General features: G+C 34.6%; 2 protein-coding genes across 6 annotated transcripts in view; both read left to right on the top strand.

Annotated features, from left to right (window-relative positions):
- The window catches only part of LOC139961279 (uncharacterized), a 70,232-nt gene that overhangs the window by 41,911 nt on the left and 8,626 nt on the right, over window positions 1-19,695 (top strand). The gene's annotated exons all lie outside the window — the stretch shown is intronic.
- Window positions 1-19,695, top strand: part of LOC139961280 (uncharacterized) — a 32,860-nt gene that overhangs the window by 5,032 nt on the left and 8,133 nt on the right. For 4 of the 5 annotated variants that reach the window (XM_071960382.1, XM_071960384.1, XM_071960385.1 and 1 more), the window contains exons 4-28: window positions 539-1,183; window positions 1,885-2,220; window positions 2,526-2,651; window positions 2,936-3,075; window positions 3,279-3,332; window positions 3,861-3,914; window positions 4,042-4,101; window positions 4,522-4,563; window positions 4,775-4,828; window positions 5,281-5,334; window positions 5,860-5,913; window positions 6,045-6,098; window positions 10,345-10,398; window positions 10,707-10,766; window positions 11,267-11,314; window positions 11,638-11,694; window positions 12,338-12,391; window positions 12,569-12,622; window positions 12,857-12,913; window positions 13,072-13,125; window positions 13,391-13,444; window positions 18,423-18,476; window positions 18,885-18,938; window positions 19,083-19,136; window positions 19,489-19,542. In XM_071960382.1, the coding sequence (XP_071816483.1) occupies window positions 539-1,183; window positions 1,885-2,220; window positions 2,526-2,651; window positions 2,936-3,075; window positions 3,279-3,332; window positions 3,861-3,914; window positions 4,042-4,101; window positions 4,522-4,563; window positions 4,775-4,828; window positions 5,281-5,334; window positions 5,860-5,913; window positions 6,045-6,098; window positions 10,345-10,398; window positions 10,707-10,766; window positions 11,267-11,314; window positions 11,638-11,694; window positions 12,338-12,391; window positions 12,569-12,622; window positions 12,857-12,913; window positions 13,072-13,125; window positions 13,391-13,444; window positions 18,423-18,476; window positions 18,885-18,938; window positions 19,083-19,136; window positions 19,489-19,542 (2,381 nt within the window). The remainder of the gene's footprint in view (window positions 1-538; window positions 1,184-1,884; window positions 2,221-2,525; window positions 2,652-2,935; window positions 3,076-3,278; window positions 3,333-3,860; window positions 3,915-4,041; window positions 4,102-4,521; window positions 4,564-4,774; window positions 4,829-5,280; window positions 5,335-5,859; window positions 5,914-6,044; window positions 6,099-10,344; window positions 10,399-10,706; window positions 10,767-11,266; window positions 11,315-11,637; window positions 11,695-12,337; window positions 12,392-12,568; window positions 12,623-12,856; window positions 12,914-13,071; window positions 13,126-13,390; window positions 13,445-18,422; window positions 18,477-18,884; window positions 18,939-19,082; window positions 19,137-19,488; window positions 19,543-19,695) is intronic. The other variant, XM_071960383.1, reaches the window with a different exon arrangement.

Consider the following 19,695-nt stretch of genomic DNA (forward strand, 5'->3'; position numbering starts at 1 on the left):
CATAAGACTCGTACAAAATTGAGTGGCATAGTACGAAATGCATCATATATCTGATACAAACTGAAAGCATGACTCAATATGAATTGTACGAGTTAAACGGAGTTTTTTCCAGGCATATACACGTTGTTCATGATATATCGTTTGTATGTTTTCTTTCTCTTTTCACTCTTGTCTTGTTTTGGTTTTGTCTTCTCTAAATTATTCCGCATTCTTCTTATGTTCGACATATGGTATATGGTGGACTAAAAGAGCGAACAGAAAAGGGCACACCCGTCTTTACATATGGGGATAGACCCCAGTGTACATTATGTTTACATCTGACTTGTTTGTAAAGTACAACTCCAAAAGCCGAAAGTTTTTCAATATTGTTTCAGTGCATGCGAAATATAGTTCATTCATGCATCTCCATTTGAATGTCCCCTCCTTTAGACTCTTTCTCTCAACAACATAACAAATTACCACCTCCCCCTGCTCCATCCTCACTTCCCAAATACAGAGTGGCATATATGTTAATTATTTTTTCCTTTTCCCACTACAGAACCATTAAAGGATTTGACCATACATGACTGTTTCGTTAGTGATCATGAATTATGTAAGAAGACAAACATATCTGAAGGGGAATCCGCTTTGGTATGTAGCGCCAACAATGCCAAACCTCCGGTAGAAATAACATGGCGAACACTAAACGAACGGAACATGCCAAAAGATTATGGCTTAAAAGATGACACTTCCAAGTTCAACGACACGATGCCGCTGTACTCCACAATATCTACTATTAAATATGACACAAAGCTATTTTCGTTGGAATATTTTACCTGTATAGCAACTGGTATCGCTGTTCGAGATGTATCCAGTGTATCAACTAATGTGAAAGGCCTTAAGCAGTACGACGATCGTACTAGCACAGTGACTTACGTGTTAGATGGCAAATCATTACCATTGTCATGTCCACGTCCGGGTTATCCCTTTGGACTATTAAGTGCCACATTTTCAAATCGATCGTCAACCACAATAATGGAGAGGGGGTTACACATCCAACCAAGATGCCCGAACCAGTGGAATTGTGAATTCTCTGGAAATGACTTATTATCAATAGTTATGCCTACCTATAACATTTCACTAGAATGCGTATCCAGCTCAGGTGTCATGGCTGCCATGGATGTGATACATGTAACTACTGTAGGTGAGTAGACTCTTTCTTACTATTAATGTTTTTATTAACAAAGAATTGAATAAATAAACATTTCGGAGACGTTCAAATGTGCCAAAATTGCATACGTTCCAAATTCCATTTTAACACACAAAGACAATTGTTTTGTGTGTTGTTTATTGCCTATCATTACTTAAACATGTTTATTCAACTACCAACTTGAAAATGTACTCTAACGTACTTTAATAGTATCGATGTTTTTGAAATAATCTGAAAAAAAAACCCCGCTAAGTTCTTTATTACTTCAGATGACGATACGTGAACGATAAGTTCATTGGTATATTTACTACTCTTTACTTGTAAAAGGAAGAATATATTAGTTCTCGTTCAATTGCATGAGACGTTTTGAAAATGTCAGGCTATGAGTTACAACGTTGGATATCCAAATTGATAACTGAGCGTGTAACCCCTTTTAAATTTAAAAAAATAAAAGTTAACCTTTTCATTTTGGGGGCATTTTTTGTGATCTATGACACCAGCAATGCTTCTTTCAAGTTGTTCCTGGTATCAAAGTTCACATTATATGCAAGTCTCATGAAGGTAATTAGATTAATTGCCTTGTTACATGTGGAACATTGTTCGGCCTTAATTAAATTTTCTTTTTATTGGTGTTTCACAGGCTTATATATTTTCGTTTGCTCCTATTATTACTTTTTCTGTACTTTTCACTTCAGATAAATCATCGAAATCTGTTGTTAGCATTGATGGGTGCGGTAGTGTGGATCAAATGTGCGAGCGTACAACAGGTTTAGTTGGCAATATTTCGTGTTCACTACTGAACACTAAACCAGACATCAAATTAACTTTTGCACAGAGTGAAAGTCCAAGAGTTATAATCAGCAGAGAGTGGCACTACACAGATGAGAATCATTCCACAAACACTTTTGACAATTATGTAATATCTGAGTATCATATAAGTCAATGTGATGAAGTAATAAAACTTAGTTGTTCGCCCGCTTCTGTAGAGATTGCTAAGTTCCAGAATACAGCTGTTATTCATATGAAACCAGGTAAACGTAAAATAAACTGTTTTTAAATCACCATTGCTAACTTGCTCCGTGACAGTAAGGCATATTAATTTAAGAAAAAGGTTCATAACAAAAATGTTCATTGAGTATGAGATGCACGCAATATTTCTCAGTCTTCAAGTAATTAAAAATGTCCAATTCAATAAAATACAGCAACATGCATTTAGTTTGTTCACATGAAGGAGCGTTGTATTCTTTGTGTGTGCTTTAAAAGTGACATAACACATAATTATTCTTTAAAGACAATAGAAACAATCCTTAAAATGTATTCTTTCTTACGGTTTCAGCCGCAAGTGAATGTCAAGTGCCCAAGGACGGATCTTCAAAAACTGTTTCAGCTGTTGTAATAGTTATCATTGTGTGTGTGCTCATGATTTCCGTTTTGGCTGCAACATTCTTAATCAAGCGAAGAGGTAAATATGAACAACAATATATGTATGTCAATTACATTGACCCCCTTTGAAATAGCGCTTGTTAACAAATATTTACGAGTTATAAAAGCATCACGTCAAACAAGTTAACGGTAACTTTAACATAGAATTAATGTTACTCCGTCCTTGAGAAGCTTGCTGGAGAGGTCAACTTATAAACTTTGATTGTATACTTAAATTTGCTTTCATTTATGTGGCAAAACTCGTTGTTAATACTAGATTAAACATCCAGTTCAAGAAATTTCTAATTTTCGTTTTCTTCAAAGGCCGTTCGAAAAGTGAACCTGGCAGTAGTGGAATGAACATGTCCAAGATAGAATCACAAGACACAGAAACAGCAGATCCGAAACATAATGAATTATCCAATACGGAACACGAAAAGGAACCACTGTTACAGGGCCCGCTGGTACGATTGTCTTTCGAAATTGCATCTAAGGTTTTATGTAAATTATTATAATTACGTACGTATTTTCAAACACATCTGTATAACTTTGTATTTCGAAATTCCATGTAATGTATTTTCAAACACTTATTGAACAATTCCTACAGTAAATACATTGGCTTTCATTTAGCAGTACGACCTCAATTTCATTCATACTTTATTTACAGCTAGAATTCAACCAAATTTTCAAGCCATTTTACGAAAAAATAGTTGCTGGCAAGGTAAAAGCTCTTTGTTTATTTCGTTTTCTTTCCTTGTTCTTTATTCTTTCTTTATTTTGCCATTGAAGCAAGTTGTATCATTTATGATCTATCTTTCAATATTCGGAAGTGAACCTTTCATTGTCATATGGGTGATGTAAAGACTTCAGAACTCATGTATATCGAAGCATTTTGTTTAGCCCTTGGCTTTTCCGGTAAACTGTATAAACCACTTGTATGCAATGTATTGGTGAGCTTGCTTACTTGATAAGTTCTGATATAGTGTTGTTCATTGTTATAATTAAGTATACATTTCATAATTTCCTCATTTATATCAACCAATTATAAAGTTCCGTTACTTCAGGTAGCATATATCTTCGTGTTTTTCAAGTTTTTATATTAAAGTATAGACCATTGGAAATGTTTTCCTGATCATCAGTCTTCTAAGGAAATAGAAAGTAAGCATTTTTATATATAATATTCATATTCAAATATTCCTGTGTTCATTTTCTTTTCGTTGTTATATTTATCTTAACTTTGGCTCTCTAGGCAACAGACGGAGAGTTTCAACGTCTATTGATAGAATCCAATGATTTTTGCAAGGTTAGTTTACAGCAAATGCTGTTGCCACACTTTAACTAATATGTTTGCATTAAATTGACAATAACATTATTAAAAATGCTTCCATTGATGTTATTCTCTAATATTTTTAAATATTATTTCCGAATAGGATGCCAACGTCAGAGAGTTTCTAGGGAAAAGTATATCTTATTTGAATCCTTCCAAAGAGGTAGGTTAACAATTATAAAGTGAGTTACTTTTACATAATAGGTTGTCCTTCACTTAAAACGACATCAAGTAACTGCATACCTGTATTGTTTTACATTGACTCTACTTCCACTGCTCATTAAATATTATTGTGTAAAGGCGGATAGAGTGAGACAAAGAGGCTAACAAAGAATTCCAGTATATTTATGAACGTTCGTACGCGATTAACGTCTTTGTGAAGGTAACGAAATCGTGATAACGTTAGTTTTCAGACTGATTTGTCTTAATCGTTGAAAACTTGATTAAGTGCGCACTATGAGACGGAATAACATTCATTCCTCTTTCTGGTTTTAGCGTTAGATTAACCAGAAGGACATATTTTGAGGGAAAAAACAACAGTACTTAGCAAATATAACTTCAAATATTATCTTCTTTCTATCAGGAGTTACTTGCTATTGCTAACTTCTTCTCGACAAGTAAATGGGTAAGAAATCATATCATTTGGGGAATGTAATTGATTGCCTTCTCAATTCAGTCTGTACATTCCCCTTTAACAATTTATTTAAGCTTCATCAAATCATAAGCAATTGTTACTTCCATTTACATTATTCAACTATATATGGTCAAGTTTTGACAATAATATATCATTTTGTTCCATCACTATTGTAGTTTTTTATCATTTATGATTTCTTCAGATTTCCCATGAGGGGCTCGTTGCAGTGCTGCAGACTGTGCTGGAAATGAAACAGGTACTTATGACTATAACTTTCCGTATAGTACATTTATGTTACCCTCTTTGAAAGGTTGCCAATTATTAACAGGTTTGTGAAAGCACTCAAAACTTAAGGGGAAATGTGAAAAAATACAATAATGGTGCATGCTTGTTCTTTCCTTTTGCAAAAACCCAAAACAAACAAATAAACATACGTCCGTCGTTGCAATAAGTTATCTTTTTTTCGTATTATTTAATTGCTGCATATTTGTTTTCTGTTTGACCATGGCACTGGAACGAAGGTCAAACTACGAATCCTACGTTAAGTTGATATAAAATGGAATTACGCAGCAAACGGGTGACTTTTTCTGTGTAATGCTATCTTTATATGATTCCTTTAGTAAACCAGGCTGCTAAGCATTCGACAATTGAGTATTTATTTCATTTTAACTGAAAGTAATATTTTGTACTTTTTGAATTATGTAACAGATACCATCTAAAGTCGGTCTGGATATCGTAATGGAATTGTTTAACAAAGAGAAGGTATGATTCTACACGGCCATTACTCTTTATAGCACACTATTATATCCACCGTTTTAACTTTTGAAAGTTTTATGAAGGAGGATCCCATTTCTGTCAATCGCAAGCTTGTGGTCTAAAACACCAGGAGATATAGCCTCCATGAATTATAATGTTGCGTTATGCGCCTTACCTTGAACTACCTATCATCATAGTAAAGGCTGAACACAAAAAGTTTGCTAGAGTCAAGCCTTACGCTATAATGAAAAGAATTCCATGGACAATTATGCAATAAATTAACGGAGTTATTAACATATGGCTTAGCTGGCCAATTTTCGTAGGTCTGTTTAACATTTTAGTCTTATTTTTGTAAGTGATTGCATCATGTTCTTTACTTCGACATTGCTAAACAAATCATCTATATTTTTTCTAAACGAATTGTTAATAAGTGTTTCGTATTGACACAGAGAAATGAGCGGGATTTCTTTTTTCGAAAGGTGAAGATTTAAAAGAATTTTTATTTAAGGGCAATACCGCTTTTCTTTTCAGATTGATTCAAATGGTTTCATAGATATAACCAAGATTCAAATGAAACAGAAAAAGGTAAGATAAAAATCATAGTAAGCATGAAAAACGAGTAAGCAAACCTTGTTCAACCTCTTGTAGAAGAGAGGCTTTGTATTTTGCTAATGGAGAGGAACACATCTTTAACGATTTATCCGTATTTCAAACAGATAAAAGCTGAAGAAGTGCTTAAAAGATTGAGAGTTGCAACTACTGAAAACAAGGTAAGTGTGATCTTCCAAGTGCACTTAAAGGTCCGCATTGTGTTTATCTTGAAGTTCTAGTATTCCATTGTTACTATCATTCATTTACATGTCAGCAATAGCGATCGAGATTGATGAAAGACAGATTAATGTTATAGAAATTTTACTCGGTTTACCCAATTAACGTGTAATGGATCTTTATGAAAAACTTGACAATTGAATTACCCAACAATTACACATGCACACCACACTTTTTTATTCATATTTATACTCAACCCATCATATCATCTTGGTCAAGTGACGTCAGACAATAACAAACCGTTTGCGTCGCTCACTGTTTACGTATATTGATGTACTAGACCTTTACCATACTAGATGTAAATGAGCAATGAGTTTAAGCAATTTCCTTAACACGTATAATGATAACTGCCAATCAAAACCTACAAAAATAAGAAAAATTAGCTTTTAATAAATAATACAAATATTCATGACGCGCATTGAAGCTTTCGTTAACACGGGAGCTAGCTAGCCTAACGCGGGCAAATGATGGGTATGTTATTTGCAGCCTGTTTATATTATTAGTGCATTACTAACGAGTAACGTTAGTTGGTGTATTAGATGCTCCTAGCGGATCAAATGAAAATGCAAGGCGTACACTCAAAAAAATGAAGTGTTAAATTTGAATCGTAAAGTGTTGAATTTAACACCCCACCCTGTTTGGATTAGGGACAACACCCACCGGGTTAAATTAACACTTCAGAAGTGTAACATAATATAACACTTTGCGAGTGTTACCTTAACAACTCCCATACAAGTGTCAAAATAGCACTTCCTGGTGTTGAAGGTACACTACAGGGAGTAAAATTAACACAATAAAGTGTTCATTTGTTAAAACTTCTGGGTGTCAACATGACACTTCAGGAAGTAAAATTAACACCATAAAGTGTTCATTTGTTAGCACTTCTGGGTGTCAAAATTGCACTTCAGGGAGTATAATTAACACTCTAGTGCACAATTTCTGGCCTTCTGGGTGTCAAAGTTCTGAGTAGAATTACCACCATATAGTGTTCATTTGTCATCTGTGTCAAGATGATACTTAATGGACTCTCAACACACAATAGTGCTCTCTAGTTTATACTTCTGGATGTATATTTAACTGCTGGTTTGTTAAGTTTTACATGTTTATTATGTAACGCAAATACAATACTGTTATGTAAAATTTTGCCAGAAAAGTTTACATCGCATCCGTTTAGTAAATATTTTATACAGGTTTTAGGTTAATTATTACTTAGTAATTAGGTAAACAATATAGATGCATGTTTGAATCGCTCGCAGCAGAAAGTTACATTTAAGAAAGAGCAAAAAGCAATGACAACACAAACAATTCAGAATGTGGGATTTTCAGCAATTAAACACCCTACTACCTTCCTATTCCAGAGGTCCATTTATTATATCCCATTAAATGTAAAACGAACAATTTAGGCTATAAAAGTATTGTCTTGTGGAATTAAGTCAACTTAAAAGTGCCAACATTTTCAAATGCTACAGTGCAGTTACTTGGCCTTTATTTGTTTTGCACATGCCTTTTGGTTTCTAGATTAAAGACAAAGAAACAACTCTTCCCAAAGTCAATTTCAAATAAGCAACAACTTTAGAAAAATTCTGATCCATGGGATGAGAAAACATGGAGTGCTGTGTATGATGACTGCTACACTACAGTGACTATGTCTTTGTTGTTGGCAAATGCCTTTTGGTAGTCCAGATTAAACGCAAGAAACAACTCTTCCCAAAGTCAATTTCAAATAAGCAACAACTTTAGATATATGCTGATCCGTGGGATGAGAAAACGTTGAGTACTGTCTATGATGACTGCTACACTGCAGTTACTTTGTCTTTGTTGTTGGCTCGTGCCTTTGGTATTCCAAATTAAACACAAAGAAAAAACTCTTCCCAAAGACAATTCCAAATAAGCAACAACTTTACATACATTCTGATCCGTGAGATGAGGAAACATGGAGTTCTGTCTATGACAACTGCTAAACTGCAGTAACTTTGTCTTTATTGTCGGCACGGTGAGCATAAAAATCTCGAATCTGGTTGCGTTTCACACCACCAGGCAACTTGTAGACAACTTTTTGGAAAAATTCCCAGGCACCAAGACTTGCAATTTGGTATAATTCAGATTTAACACGTAGAATAATTTGAAGCAAACATCAATGGCTTCATAAATGTCCTCTGGGGTAGGGCATGTCTCTGGATGATCACAAATGACTGCTTGGGGTGTATTTTGCTTCCTCCAAGAAGTAACACATATTGCTGAGGTCTTTCTGAAATCTTTTGCAAATAGAATTCCAAGTTGATGCTTCCTAAGTAACAACAAAGAAAAGAAAAGAAAATTCCCATCATAATGAAGTTGTGTTAAAACCTTCTTGGAGCATAAGCAGTTTTTTACATGTACCCCTCACAAAACATGAACATTCCTAAAGAAAATGCCCACAATCTAATCAGTTGTGATTCTAACTTCTTCAAGTACGTTTGAATCTAGAAAGCCAGATGGCCTATAGTGATTACTTGTCAAAACAGGAACTTGCATTAAACTTTCATCAGACAAGGTAGGCAACTTTTATAACCAATGCATCATGTTAACAATGCTTAAAATAATGCTCACTCCCACTGTATGCAATTGTGTAGATTGCTATGAATTATAACAGCTAGATCACTTCCATAATATAGCTAAATTATAGTTGGGCCTAGGTCTAAAAGTATCACCAATCCACATCAGCTTCGGCCTACTTGCTACAACTTACAAGCTAAAATGGCAATTAGTGGTAATTATATATTGCATTACATGAATATATGTTTATCCCTTATTGAACATAGTACCAGCGTAACTATAGGCCCATGCCTAATGCTATTTAAAATGCATTGTCTTGAAATAGCCTAATTATACCCTACTAGTACTAGGCCTAGTAGTAGGCCTAGTACTACTTAAAAAAGTGACTCGCAGGGTATACGAAGTTACGGTTAACGCACAAAAAGGAATAGAATGCACTAGATTACAATAAAGGCCTAGACCAAAGTCCTCCGTCCGTCCGAAGGCAATTCCGTTTAATGTTTACTTGTATGTAGGCTACACTGATTCGTTGACAATTATGAGTTGACTATGACAAACAGCAGCTAGCCTATTATATTAACTTATAGTATGACTTTAACGTTAGGTCTACGTAACGCAAGCGATTCAAATGCATTCGTCTACCCAGCTTAGTCGTGGGTCTCTAAGCATATCTCGTTCTTGTCATGTACACTTACATAATTATCAAAACATACCTTCGAATTTTTCAATCAATTCTTCCAGGCCCCAGTCTCCAAAAACGTCATTTTCATGCCATTGTAGCTCGTTATCGCACACTGAGTACGTAACGTTTTGTGGCTTGAACGTATATATGGCTGTGGTTACTATAGTACATTTAGTAACGATAAATGTCGACAAACTGGTACAAGTATAGCTAGGTACGGTAAATGGGTGTTCACGGTACGGTGGTATCGTTTAAACACTTAACTTACACTAAGAATCCAGCTGACGGGAGGTTTGACCAATCAGAATGCTCGAACTGAAAGTACACTTCTGCAGGTGTTAAAAAATCCACGCTACATAAATTATGTAACCCTACTCAGGGTCAGAGTAACCCTTCAGGTGTAGGGTGAACGGTTACACCTGGAAAGTGTTAAAATTCAACACTCCATTTTTTTGCGTGTATACATACAAACAATAATAGATTTGGCTTACGCTATAATCATACGGCATTAGGCCTTCGATATAATCTACGATATGTCATTCGCTAACGTGTTGTTCAAAGTAAACTATCAGTCCCCATGTGGGTATTTTCTATAACGTCACGTCCGTTCTGGTCATTGCCGACTTTGAGCTTGGATTTCCGTAAACTGCACGATTATTTCACACTTGCTGCGCATTACTGAGGCAACCCGACGTGACATTGATGCATGAAATGCGTATGTAATAGAGAGAACGTTTATTCTTTTTTGCTAGATTTTGTAAGATTCGGGAATGTTTTTTTTTGCGCAAAATATATTCGGTATGTGTTTGGAGTAGCGTAAGGATCACTATTAATGATATGCAGGTGTCACTTTGGGTAATACTTAAACGCAGTATTTTTCCTTTAAGCAGATGCACTTACCTAACTGCGTCGTGAAATGTTGGAAGGGTAACATGAAAAGTGACTAATACCTACTCGATCCATATTCACAGGTTCTACCAGCCACCACAGCGGAAATGTTAACGAAATACTATGTTCTTAACTTGGTAAGTCTCTCGATACCAATCCCATGTCATCCATCGTGAGCACGACGAAATAGTTCAAATTTTCACATTTCTGTTTATAGTAAGGACATACCAATTCCTTTGCGAAGTCACCTAATTGACTTAGAGTCATCGTAGGTGAACGCTGTAACAATACCCTTAATTATTCTGTCACTTTACTGAAGTTACTTCGAATAAAATATGATATTTCTTAGAATTATATTTAGCTTTTTCGTTGCACAAGACAACTTTACTTAAAAGAGAACCACAGTAAACATTGGGTTCTTCTTTCTGTCTTCCTTTCCCTACAGTTAACGACGAAAGACCTTGACAAAAGTATTCATATGGGCTTCTCTAAACCGAAAGAAAAAGTAATATGTGTTAAATGTTATTTTAGATGTACTAAAACTACAAGCTAAAGTGATTTAAAATGAATTTACTGTCCAAGCATGGTAGAATATATTATGATTTACTGGTGTATACAAGCCTTTTGAACGAACCACATCATGATAATCGAAATAGTTATTTTGAGTATTAAAGAATTTAACAAAATTCCAGCCGGGAAAGTCTTTAACTTTTACAAAAACTTCACATGCACCACAGAAACGATTGGCATCACTCAACACACATATAATTCCAAGAAGTGGTGATGTTATTATAAAAAAAAGTATACGCCTTGCCATCATTTCAATAAATGTAAGATGATTACTGTTCTTCCTTTCTAACAATATATAATTAATGCATTACTATTATTTGTTAACAGATTCTTCCCTTGTAACTGTACACTTTTGCATTACATCAATTGGTTACACTTATATTCTCCTTCGTACGTAGGCTATTCTTATTTGGGATAATTTTTCTTCCTCTGTAGATTCCATTTTTATACATTCTACTAGTGATAGAGGAATTATACAGTGAGGTAAGACGATTTGTGTTTATAAGCAGAAGGGATGTATGTAGGGACGAGCTATATATCTCGACAGCTGTATGAGAATTTATACCGGTATGAGGTTGATCCCTCAGTTAGCAATAGCCTAAGTGAAATTACGGGAGAACGAGATAAGTTTCGCTGTATCGTAAAGAGCATAATTTTTGCCAATTTATTGTACAAAGGTCACTCTTACGTTTGGTTCACTCCAATTTCTTGTGTAATGTTAATAATTACAATGCGTAAATATAATGGAAAGTGTCAGTTAATTTTAACATTTTATCAAATGCTGTCTAATTCTGTGTTACTTTCAGTCTGAAAACAGAGAGAAGTTGATTGAACTTTTTAATGCTATCGTGGCAAAATTAAAGGTATCAATACATCATATTCTCATTTACTGCGAAACTAACCTGTATTTGTAGGTCAAATGTATCTCATATTGGCTGTTTGTGGAAACATTCATTATTGCCATATTTGTAAAGTTGTATGAAATGAAACCTCATTACTACTGGTCTCTGTGACAAAAGTCTGTATCATTCCGCCCCCCCCCCCCCCGCTTCGCAAGTCAGAAAACCCCTTTTTCATTTCAAAATGAGAAAAAATCTCATTTGGAGCACCAAATTGCATCTAAGGCCAGGTGAAAATGCAAAATTATTTACAAAATAGAGTGGGTGTTGAAGTGTGCTATATTGCACCAAATTGCATCTGAGGCCACCTGGAAATAAAAAAAAATCATTAAAAAAAAGTGGGAAATCCCCTCCCCTTAGACCCCTCCCCCAGGCCGGCCATCAGTCTTCAGCCCCCCCCCCCCCACTCAAAAGTACCTTCCTACGCCACTGACGATAACATGTGTTGCAACATAAAAAATGAAATATTTAGCCGTATAGGTGTTTAAACACGATTTCAGGTTTATATTTATGTTTAAGTATGAAAGATGCATTTGGTGGATATGGGTGACTGGAACAATTTCTTGTCAGCTTTCTTCTTGTTTATTTCTTTTTCGAATGTGCTTAGTCTGAGCTAGAGTACAGCGGAGCAGAGCTTTCCAATCTCAATCATTTGGAAGAGGTATTTTGTATTATTTTATACCATTTATTTCATCATAAACATGGTTAGAAATTATTCAAATGATGCAATGTCTTTCTCATCGATGTCAACTGTTGTGTGATTTGTATTTTTTCGGTTATGATTTATGTTAACTTGACATACAGTAACATGTTATTGAATTTCCTTTAATTTGCTTAGTCTGATCTGGAGTACAATGGAGAAGCGCTTTCTGAGCTCAAAGATTTGGAAGAGGTAGTTTGTGTATTTTATATGAATTGTTTATTATCCACAAAGTTAAAAACATGCCAATGATGCAATGTCTTTCTCATCGATGTACAATGTTGTTTGATTTGTATTTTTCCTGTTATGATTTATGTTAACTTGCTATACAGTAATATATTTTTGATATTTGTAATGCTTTGCATAACGTCTCTATTGCTACGCTTTTAAAAAAGTTGCAAATAAAATCCATTTTTTTAATTTTAGATGGACTTCAGCAAAGCAATTTCTTCAGCCATCACTTTCATTGTTGACGGTCGGATGGTAAGAGTCTTGTTATTCAATCAAAATAAATATCTCTAGGCAATATTTAATTTCAATTGCACGCTGTTGGTGAGACAGTGGGAGTGCGTCGTTACAACTGATACACTTATAAACACTGAGATTTTTGTACTGAACAATAACCGATGCCTTTATTGCAGCTTGATGTGGATACCTTGATGGATATTTTACAAAAAAGGTCCCTGAAGGAAAAGGTGAGATACAGATCCGTCTTCATGAAATCATTCCATAATAATGAGCATCATTCAGTATTGAATAAAACAAAATAAAAATTCCCATTCGAGTTCATTCTAAAGTTCCCCTTTCATATTTAATTTATGTTCATATATTCTCATTCATATTTAATTGAATGTACTCTACGAGACCGAAGTTATCTATTACCAACACTACAATGTTCTGAGAGTTTGCTTAATAGATCATACCTTGTACCCTCTGTGTTTTTATTAACATTGTTCATAGGTCACTGGAATGCTACTAACTACCGTACTCTTTGATCTACTACAAAATGAGAAGGTAAAGTATGTTTTTTCTGTTACCTTATAATCTCATCTCCCTTCATGTAATGTATAGCCAGGTGAGATATTGTTCTTCATTCCACATCAAAACTGTTAGGAAGAGGACTTCAACAAAATAATTCCTTAAGAGTTATATTGTTAAGGTGTATTATTAAGGTTATAGGGTAAGTGGATTTGAAAAATGAAAACAAAAACGATGGGTCCTCGGTCTGAATGTAAAACACAACTATGTGAGTACGTGTGTGTGCACGCGAGCAAAACAGTGTGCAAATTAAACTTCTTGGGTAGGTGCCTGACCATGTAAACTCGAGTCTGTGTGATGTATTGCGTGGTTGGCCAAAACTCAGTGGTAAAAGGACAAAGGTCAATAAAACTTAAAATTGATTTTAGACATTTTTTGCTTGTCAACATGTAGGGAAAACCTTTTAAACCGCACTATATGAAGAGAATGATGAAACCTCATTATTTTCCCTATTATATGCACCAACTGATTGGTGCTTTTGACGGAAATTTGCTGGAGGACTGCCCTAACGGTGTCTTGCACCATTATTTTATCATTTCCGGATACTATACGGAATTTATAAATTGTTTAATTTTTGCAACGACGCCTTGCGGCGTTCGTCTGCCTGACGGTTCATTGAGATGGGTTCCGCGAAACATGAAAGGATGGGTTCATTAAAGGAGTGTAGCGTAAGAGTTATGGACGATTCATATGAAGTCAAGGATGTGCTGAAATCAATCATTAACGATATTGGGAACGGAAAGATACTAAGCTGTGTGAAGTCATCTGGAAACTGGATAATAACTTTACGAAACAAGGATGATGCAGATCTATTAATAGAGACAGGTATAGTTATAAACGACAGCACTTGTAACGTCTATGGAGTGTCAAGATCATTTTTAACTGTGAGTTTATTTGGTGTTCCGTCCTACATTGACGACGATGAACTCTCAGAAAAACTACTCGAATTTGGCTGTAAACTTAAAGGGAAATGGCACCACAACACATACCCGGAATTTCCCAATATTGAAAATGGGATTCGTTACATACGACTGGAACTGCCAACCGAATGCAAAAGTCTACCATATGCAATGACACTGAATGGATTACATATGAGACTAAAGCACAATGGACAAACCAGGGTATGTAATTTATGCTTGGAAAATGACCATATTATGCGGAATTGCCCCAAATATGTATGCAGGGAATGTAATTCACAAGGTCATTGGGAAGCGAAATGTCCACAGGTAAGATGCTTTAAATGTAACGATCTAGGACACAAAAGTTTCAATTGTCCACAAGCCGGAGATGACAACAATGATCACCACGGTAACGGTGACCCAGCAACAGGCAGAAACACCATAAGCCCACCTAAGCATGCCAACGTCCAACACACTGACCAACCAAAAGATGAAGCCATGGACCAGTTAACCCAAACAAAAGGCAGCGCCATTGAGACCAACGAGACTAAAAAGAAGCAAAACGAGAATATAAAGACAACTCAACGGGATGAACAAAGACCCACCAAACCAACTCAAGAGGATTCTGAGAATACAAAAGCAACTAGAGGAAACAAAGTGACTGAAGCCACTAACTCCACCGGTAACAAAACAACGTCAGATGAACCAACCATGGAATTACCTCAACATCTGAAACGACAAATGTCTTATGACGAAGGTGAATTTAGAACTGTTAGACTGAAAAAAAAGTCATTCATTCCAAATCTGCGAAAAGCCAGGAATTCGCAACCTCGCTAAATAATCAATATTAATATAATGGATAATGATTGTGAGGACTCAAATGATAGCAGTGTTCTTTGTGAGTATTTTGACGTAGATTCTTACAACAGATTACCTCCAAATAATTGCCTATCTATGTTCCATTTAAACTTTAAACACCAACCAGATCTATCAACATTTAACGATATCATTGAATCCTTATTTATTGAGGCAAACTTGCCAAATTCTAAAGAGAAAATAATTATTGGTATTGTTTATAGACCTCCAAATGGTTCTTTAGAACAATTTTATTATAACATGCAAAATATTTGTACTACCATTAATCAGCTAAACTGTACTTCCTACATTATGGGGGATTTTAATATTGATTTGTTAGATAAAAACAAATCACCAGAGTTTCTAAATAACCTTTACTCAAATGGTTTCTATCCAACAATATCAAGACCAACCAGAGTGACCAGTACCTCTTCAACTTTGATTGACAATATTATAACTAATAGTAATTCTAAACTTTCATCAGGTATTTTGGTGACTGATATCACTGATCACTTTCCAGTGTTTGTCAATGCCCTCGAGACTAATCGCCGACAAAATAATCCCATCTATGCACATAATTACAGTGATAATAATATAAAAAGTTTCACTTCTGAAATTGGGAAAACTACGTGGGACAATGTCCTAAACGAACCAGATGTTAATACTGCTTATAATACATTTTACTATTATTTCAATACTACGTATAATAATTGCTTTCCTACTCAAGTGTTCAATCCAAAAAAGAAACGTACTAAAAAACATCCCTGGATCACTAAGGGCATTTTAAAATCAATCAAAAGGAAGAACATATTATTTAGACGTTATTTGAAGAATCCTACTGAACATACTTAGTCTATTTACAAAATGTACCGTAATAAACTAAACCATGTTATACGATATTCCAAACGATTATACTTTTATGATAAATTCAAACAGAGTAGAAACAACGTAAACAGTACTTGGAGTACAATTAATGAAATTCTCAATAAAAACGGTAAAGACTCATCATATCCAGCAACATTTAAAAATGATGATTGCGAAATTAGCAATGATAATGACATCGCTAGCAACTTTAACAAATACTTTGTAAATCTTGGTTATAACCTCGCTAGTAAGATTAATATTAAACTAAAAGCGGAACATTTTTTACATAATAATGACAAGGTATGCCATTCCATATTTACATATCCAGTAACAGTAGAAGAAGTTTTCAAAGTTGCTCACACAAATGTGAAACCAAACAAAGCAGCAGGCTATGATGACTTTAAGCCAGGTATTATCAAACAAGTAATCCCATACATTGTAAAGCCTTTAACTCATCTCTGCAATATTTCTTTTAACACCGGCATTTTTCCGGATAAGCTTAAAATAGCAAAGGTAAAACCAATCTTTAAAAAAGGAGACCCCAGTCATTTTGAGAATTACCGCCCTATATCTTTATTGTCAGTCTTTTCAAAAATCATTGAACGATTAATGTTTAATCGTATATACAGTTTTCTATGTAAATATAATGTTCTTAATAACAAGCAGTACGGATTTCGTCCTGACCATTCTACAGAATTAGCTTTAGCAGATGCAGTCAACAATATTTATAATAGTCTTGATAAGAATAATACCTGTGTAGGCGTATTTCTCGACCTATCCAAAGCTTTTGACACCATCGATCACAAAATATTACTAAGTAAATTATTTTTTTATGGTATCAGAGGAACAACCCTAAATTGGCTAGATAGTTATCTTTCAAATAGATACCAGTACACTTTATATAAAAATTCTAAATCTGAACTTGCTAAAATCGCTTGCGGAGTTCCTCAGGGTTCTATACTAGGTCCATTACTATTTATAATTTATGTCAATGATATCGTTAATGTCTCCGATATTGCTAAAACAATATTATTTGCCGACGACACAAATATTTTCTTCGATTCCCAAGATCTACTCTCATCACATAAAACTGTTTCTACTGAACTAACTTAATTTTCCAGCTGGTTTGCAGCAAACAAATTATCTCTTAATATAGAAAAAACTAATTATATGGTGTTTAATGCTAGTCACTCATTCAGATGGGATCACAGTATTACCATGAATGATAAAATTATTAATCGGGTTAACACGACTAAGTTCTTGGGTGCACACATAGACAATAAACTTTCGTGGCGTGATCACATATCAGCAGTCTGTAACAGAGTGGCTAGAAATACTGGTATTTTATGCAAATTAAAACATTATTTACCTCCAAATATACTCAGAACACTCTATATAACTCTGATTTTACCCCAATTAAGTTATTGCACGACTATTTGGTCAGGAACCTATTCTACAAATCTTAATCACCTATGTGTCCTCCAGAAGAGAGCTATCCGCCATATATCACATGCTGCACCACGTGATCATACTAGCCCATTATACAAAAGATTAAATTTATTAAAACTAATGATATTATAAGAGTCCAGCTTGCAACATTTGCATATAAAGCATGGAATGGATTGCTACCCGAGGCTTTTAAAGATTTTATATATAGTAATAGACTAATCCACAACCATCAAACACGCCATTGTAATAACGCCCATGTTTTATCCCAACGAAGTACTTTAAGTTCTTTTAATCCTCGTATTCGTGCTATAAAAACGTGGAATAATCTCCAGGATAATGTTAAGAATAAGCCTTCTTACTCTGTATTCAAAAGGAATCTCCAAACTGTAATTATTTCTCAATATTGATGGATTTATTCTTGTGTGTGTTTGCGATTAAGATCATTATAAAGATTGTTAGGACTGCTTATTAACATTATTAATTTCAAGTAGAGTCAATTCGATTATTTCATCATTGTAGATGCTACTATTAACTTTTCATTTTCTATTGTTAAGTTTTTCTTTCTTTTTTTCTTTTTGGGGAGTCTCCTACTTTGTTAAGCCTTACAGGCTTTATAGGAGACTTCCCGTCACACTGTAACTTGTGATGAAACAAATAAATATACAAATATACAAACAATTTTGAAATAGGACAATATCAATCTATGCAAACAAATGGCATACTGTTTAGCAAAATTTGGATGCCAAGAGTAAAGTCATGAAGTAGATGATATGTGCACTCCATAGAATGCCTTCTTGTTTTCTCTTTAGAAGCTCTGTTTTCTTGTCATTGTTTGATACTTCAGTTGAAAAATACATAACTTTTGCCACATATTGTTAACTTTGCAGATTGAGCTATACCGGTACATATCAGAGTTAAAAACGTGCCTAGTGGCACATCAGGTACGTTAAACCACAAAGCAGTTCCTTACCTTGTAAAATTGTTATCATTTTGGTAATATAATCTCGTTCCATGAACAACAGTATTAGGAGTGGTAATTCATGAAACGTCCCATATTATTTGCGTCGAGTGTGAATCTTGCCTTTATAGGCCGCACATGTTAACAGTTTAGTATAATAATTATTGTTAACAACATATTAGCGTGGTAGTCACATAAAATATAATACATGAAAAACTATGAGGCAGTTGCGGTTATAGTGGATTCTTCATGTTTTTATTTATAGCCTGACATACCTGCTGTGATCCCATATTTGTTTCTAACAAGAGTTGATGGTTACACAGGTTATATCAAAGCGAAACACTGGTTAAACCAAAACCAAATCTTAATTTATTTTTATTTTTACCCACAGATCTCTTCATCTGATTTTGTTCAATTTCTATCAGCTCCCCTCAGCGATGAAAAGGTAAAATATTGTTCTTTATTTCATGTGCTTGCTACCATCGTTTAATACGATGTAACACTTTAATGATTCTGGCATTACTATAGGCAATTTGCTATCAAAATATTAGTGTATGACGTTTTACGATCTCTTTGTTTAACTTCTCAGGTTTGTATTCGTGACTTTATAACCGAGATGCATGATTGCAGGCATCAAAAAGTGGTAAGTAGCTTGAAGTCAATAGTCTTTCTTGCTCATTCTCTCTTCGCAATGTCATCTTTAATCTTTTTGTTTAGGTCGTTAGAGAAGATGCATTTGAACGGAATAAATTTATTAAAGTACACGCTAAATGTTAGCAAGAAAGCGTTTTATTTTTCTTCTGTATCAATTGTAAGCTTATGTACATGACTTACGACTAAAAAGCATGCATTTAACGTGATTTATATAACACAGCAATTATAGTGTAACAAAATTAATACAAGCAATTTCAACCTTTCTTTCTTTTTCCTTTTTTGTTTACGGGGGGATTTCATTGTTGCCAATGCTACAATATCAACACATTTTACCTTCACAGATAACCAAGAAACAATATTCAAGTTCCTTGTCAAGTCTACCAAACTATAAACAGGTGATTTGATTACTTCTATTACTTCCATATAAACATTTTACATTATTATTTTGGTGGAAATACGCTGCAGTAAGCAATAGCACTGTCACTTAAATTCCAATTTTGTAATTGACAGCATTGCATAGGTTAAAAGTATACGTTACCTGAAAGGCC

This window comes from Apostichopus japonicus, chromosome 20 (assembly GCF_037975245.1).
Source record: "Apostichopus japonicus isolate 1M-3 chromosome 20, ASM3797524v1, whole genome shotgun sequence".
NCBI lineage: Eukaryota > Metazoa > Echinodermata > Holothuroidea > Aspidochirotida > Stichopodidae > Apostichopus > Apostichopus japonicus.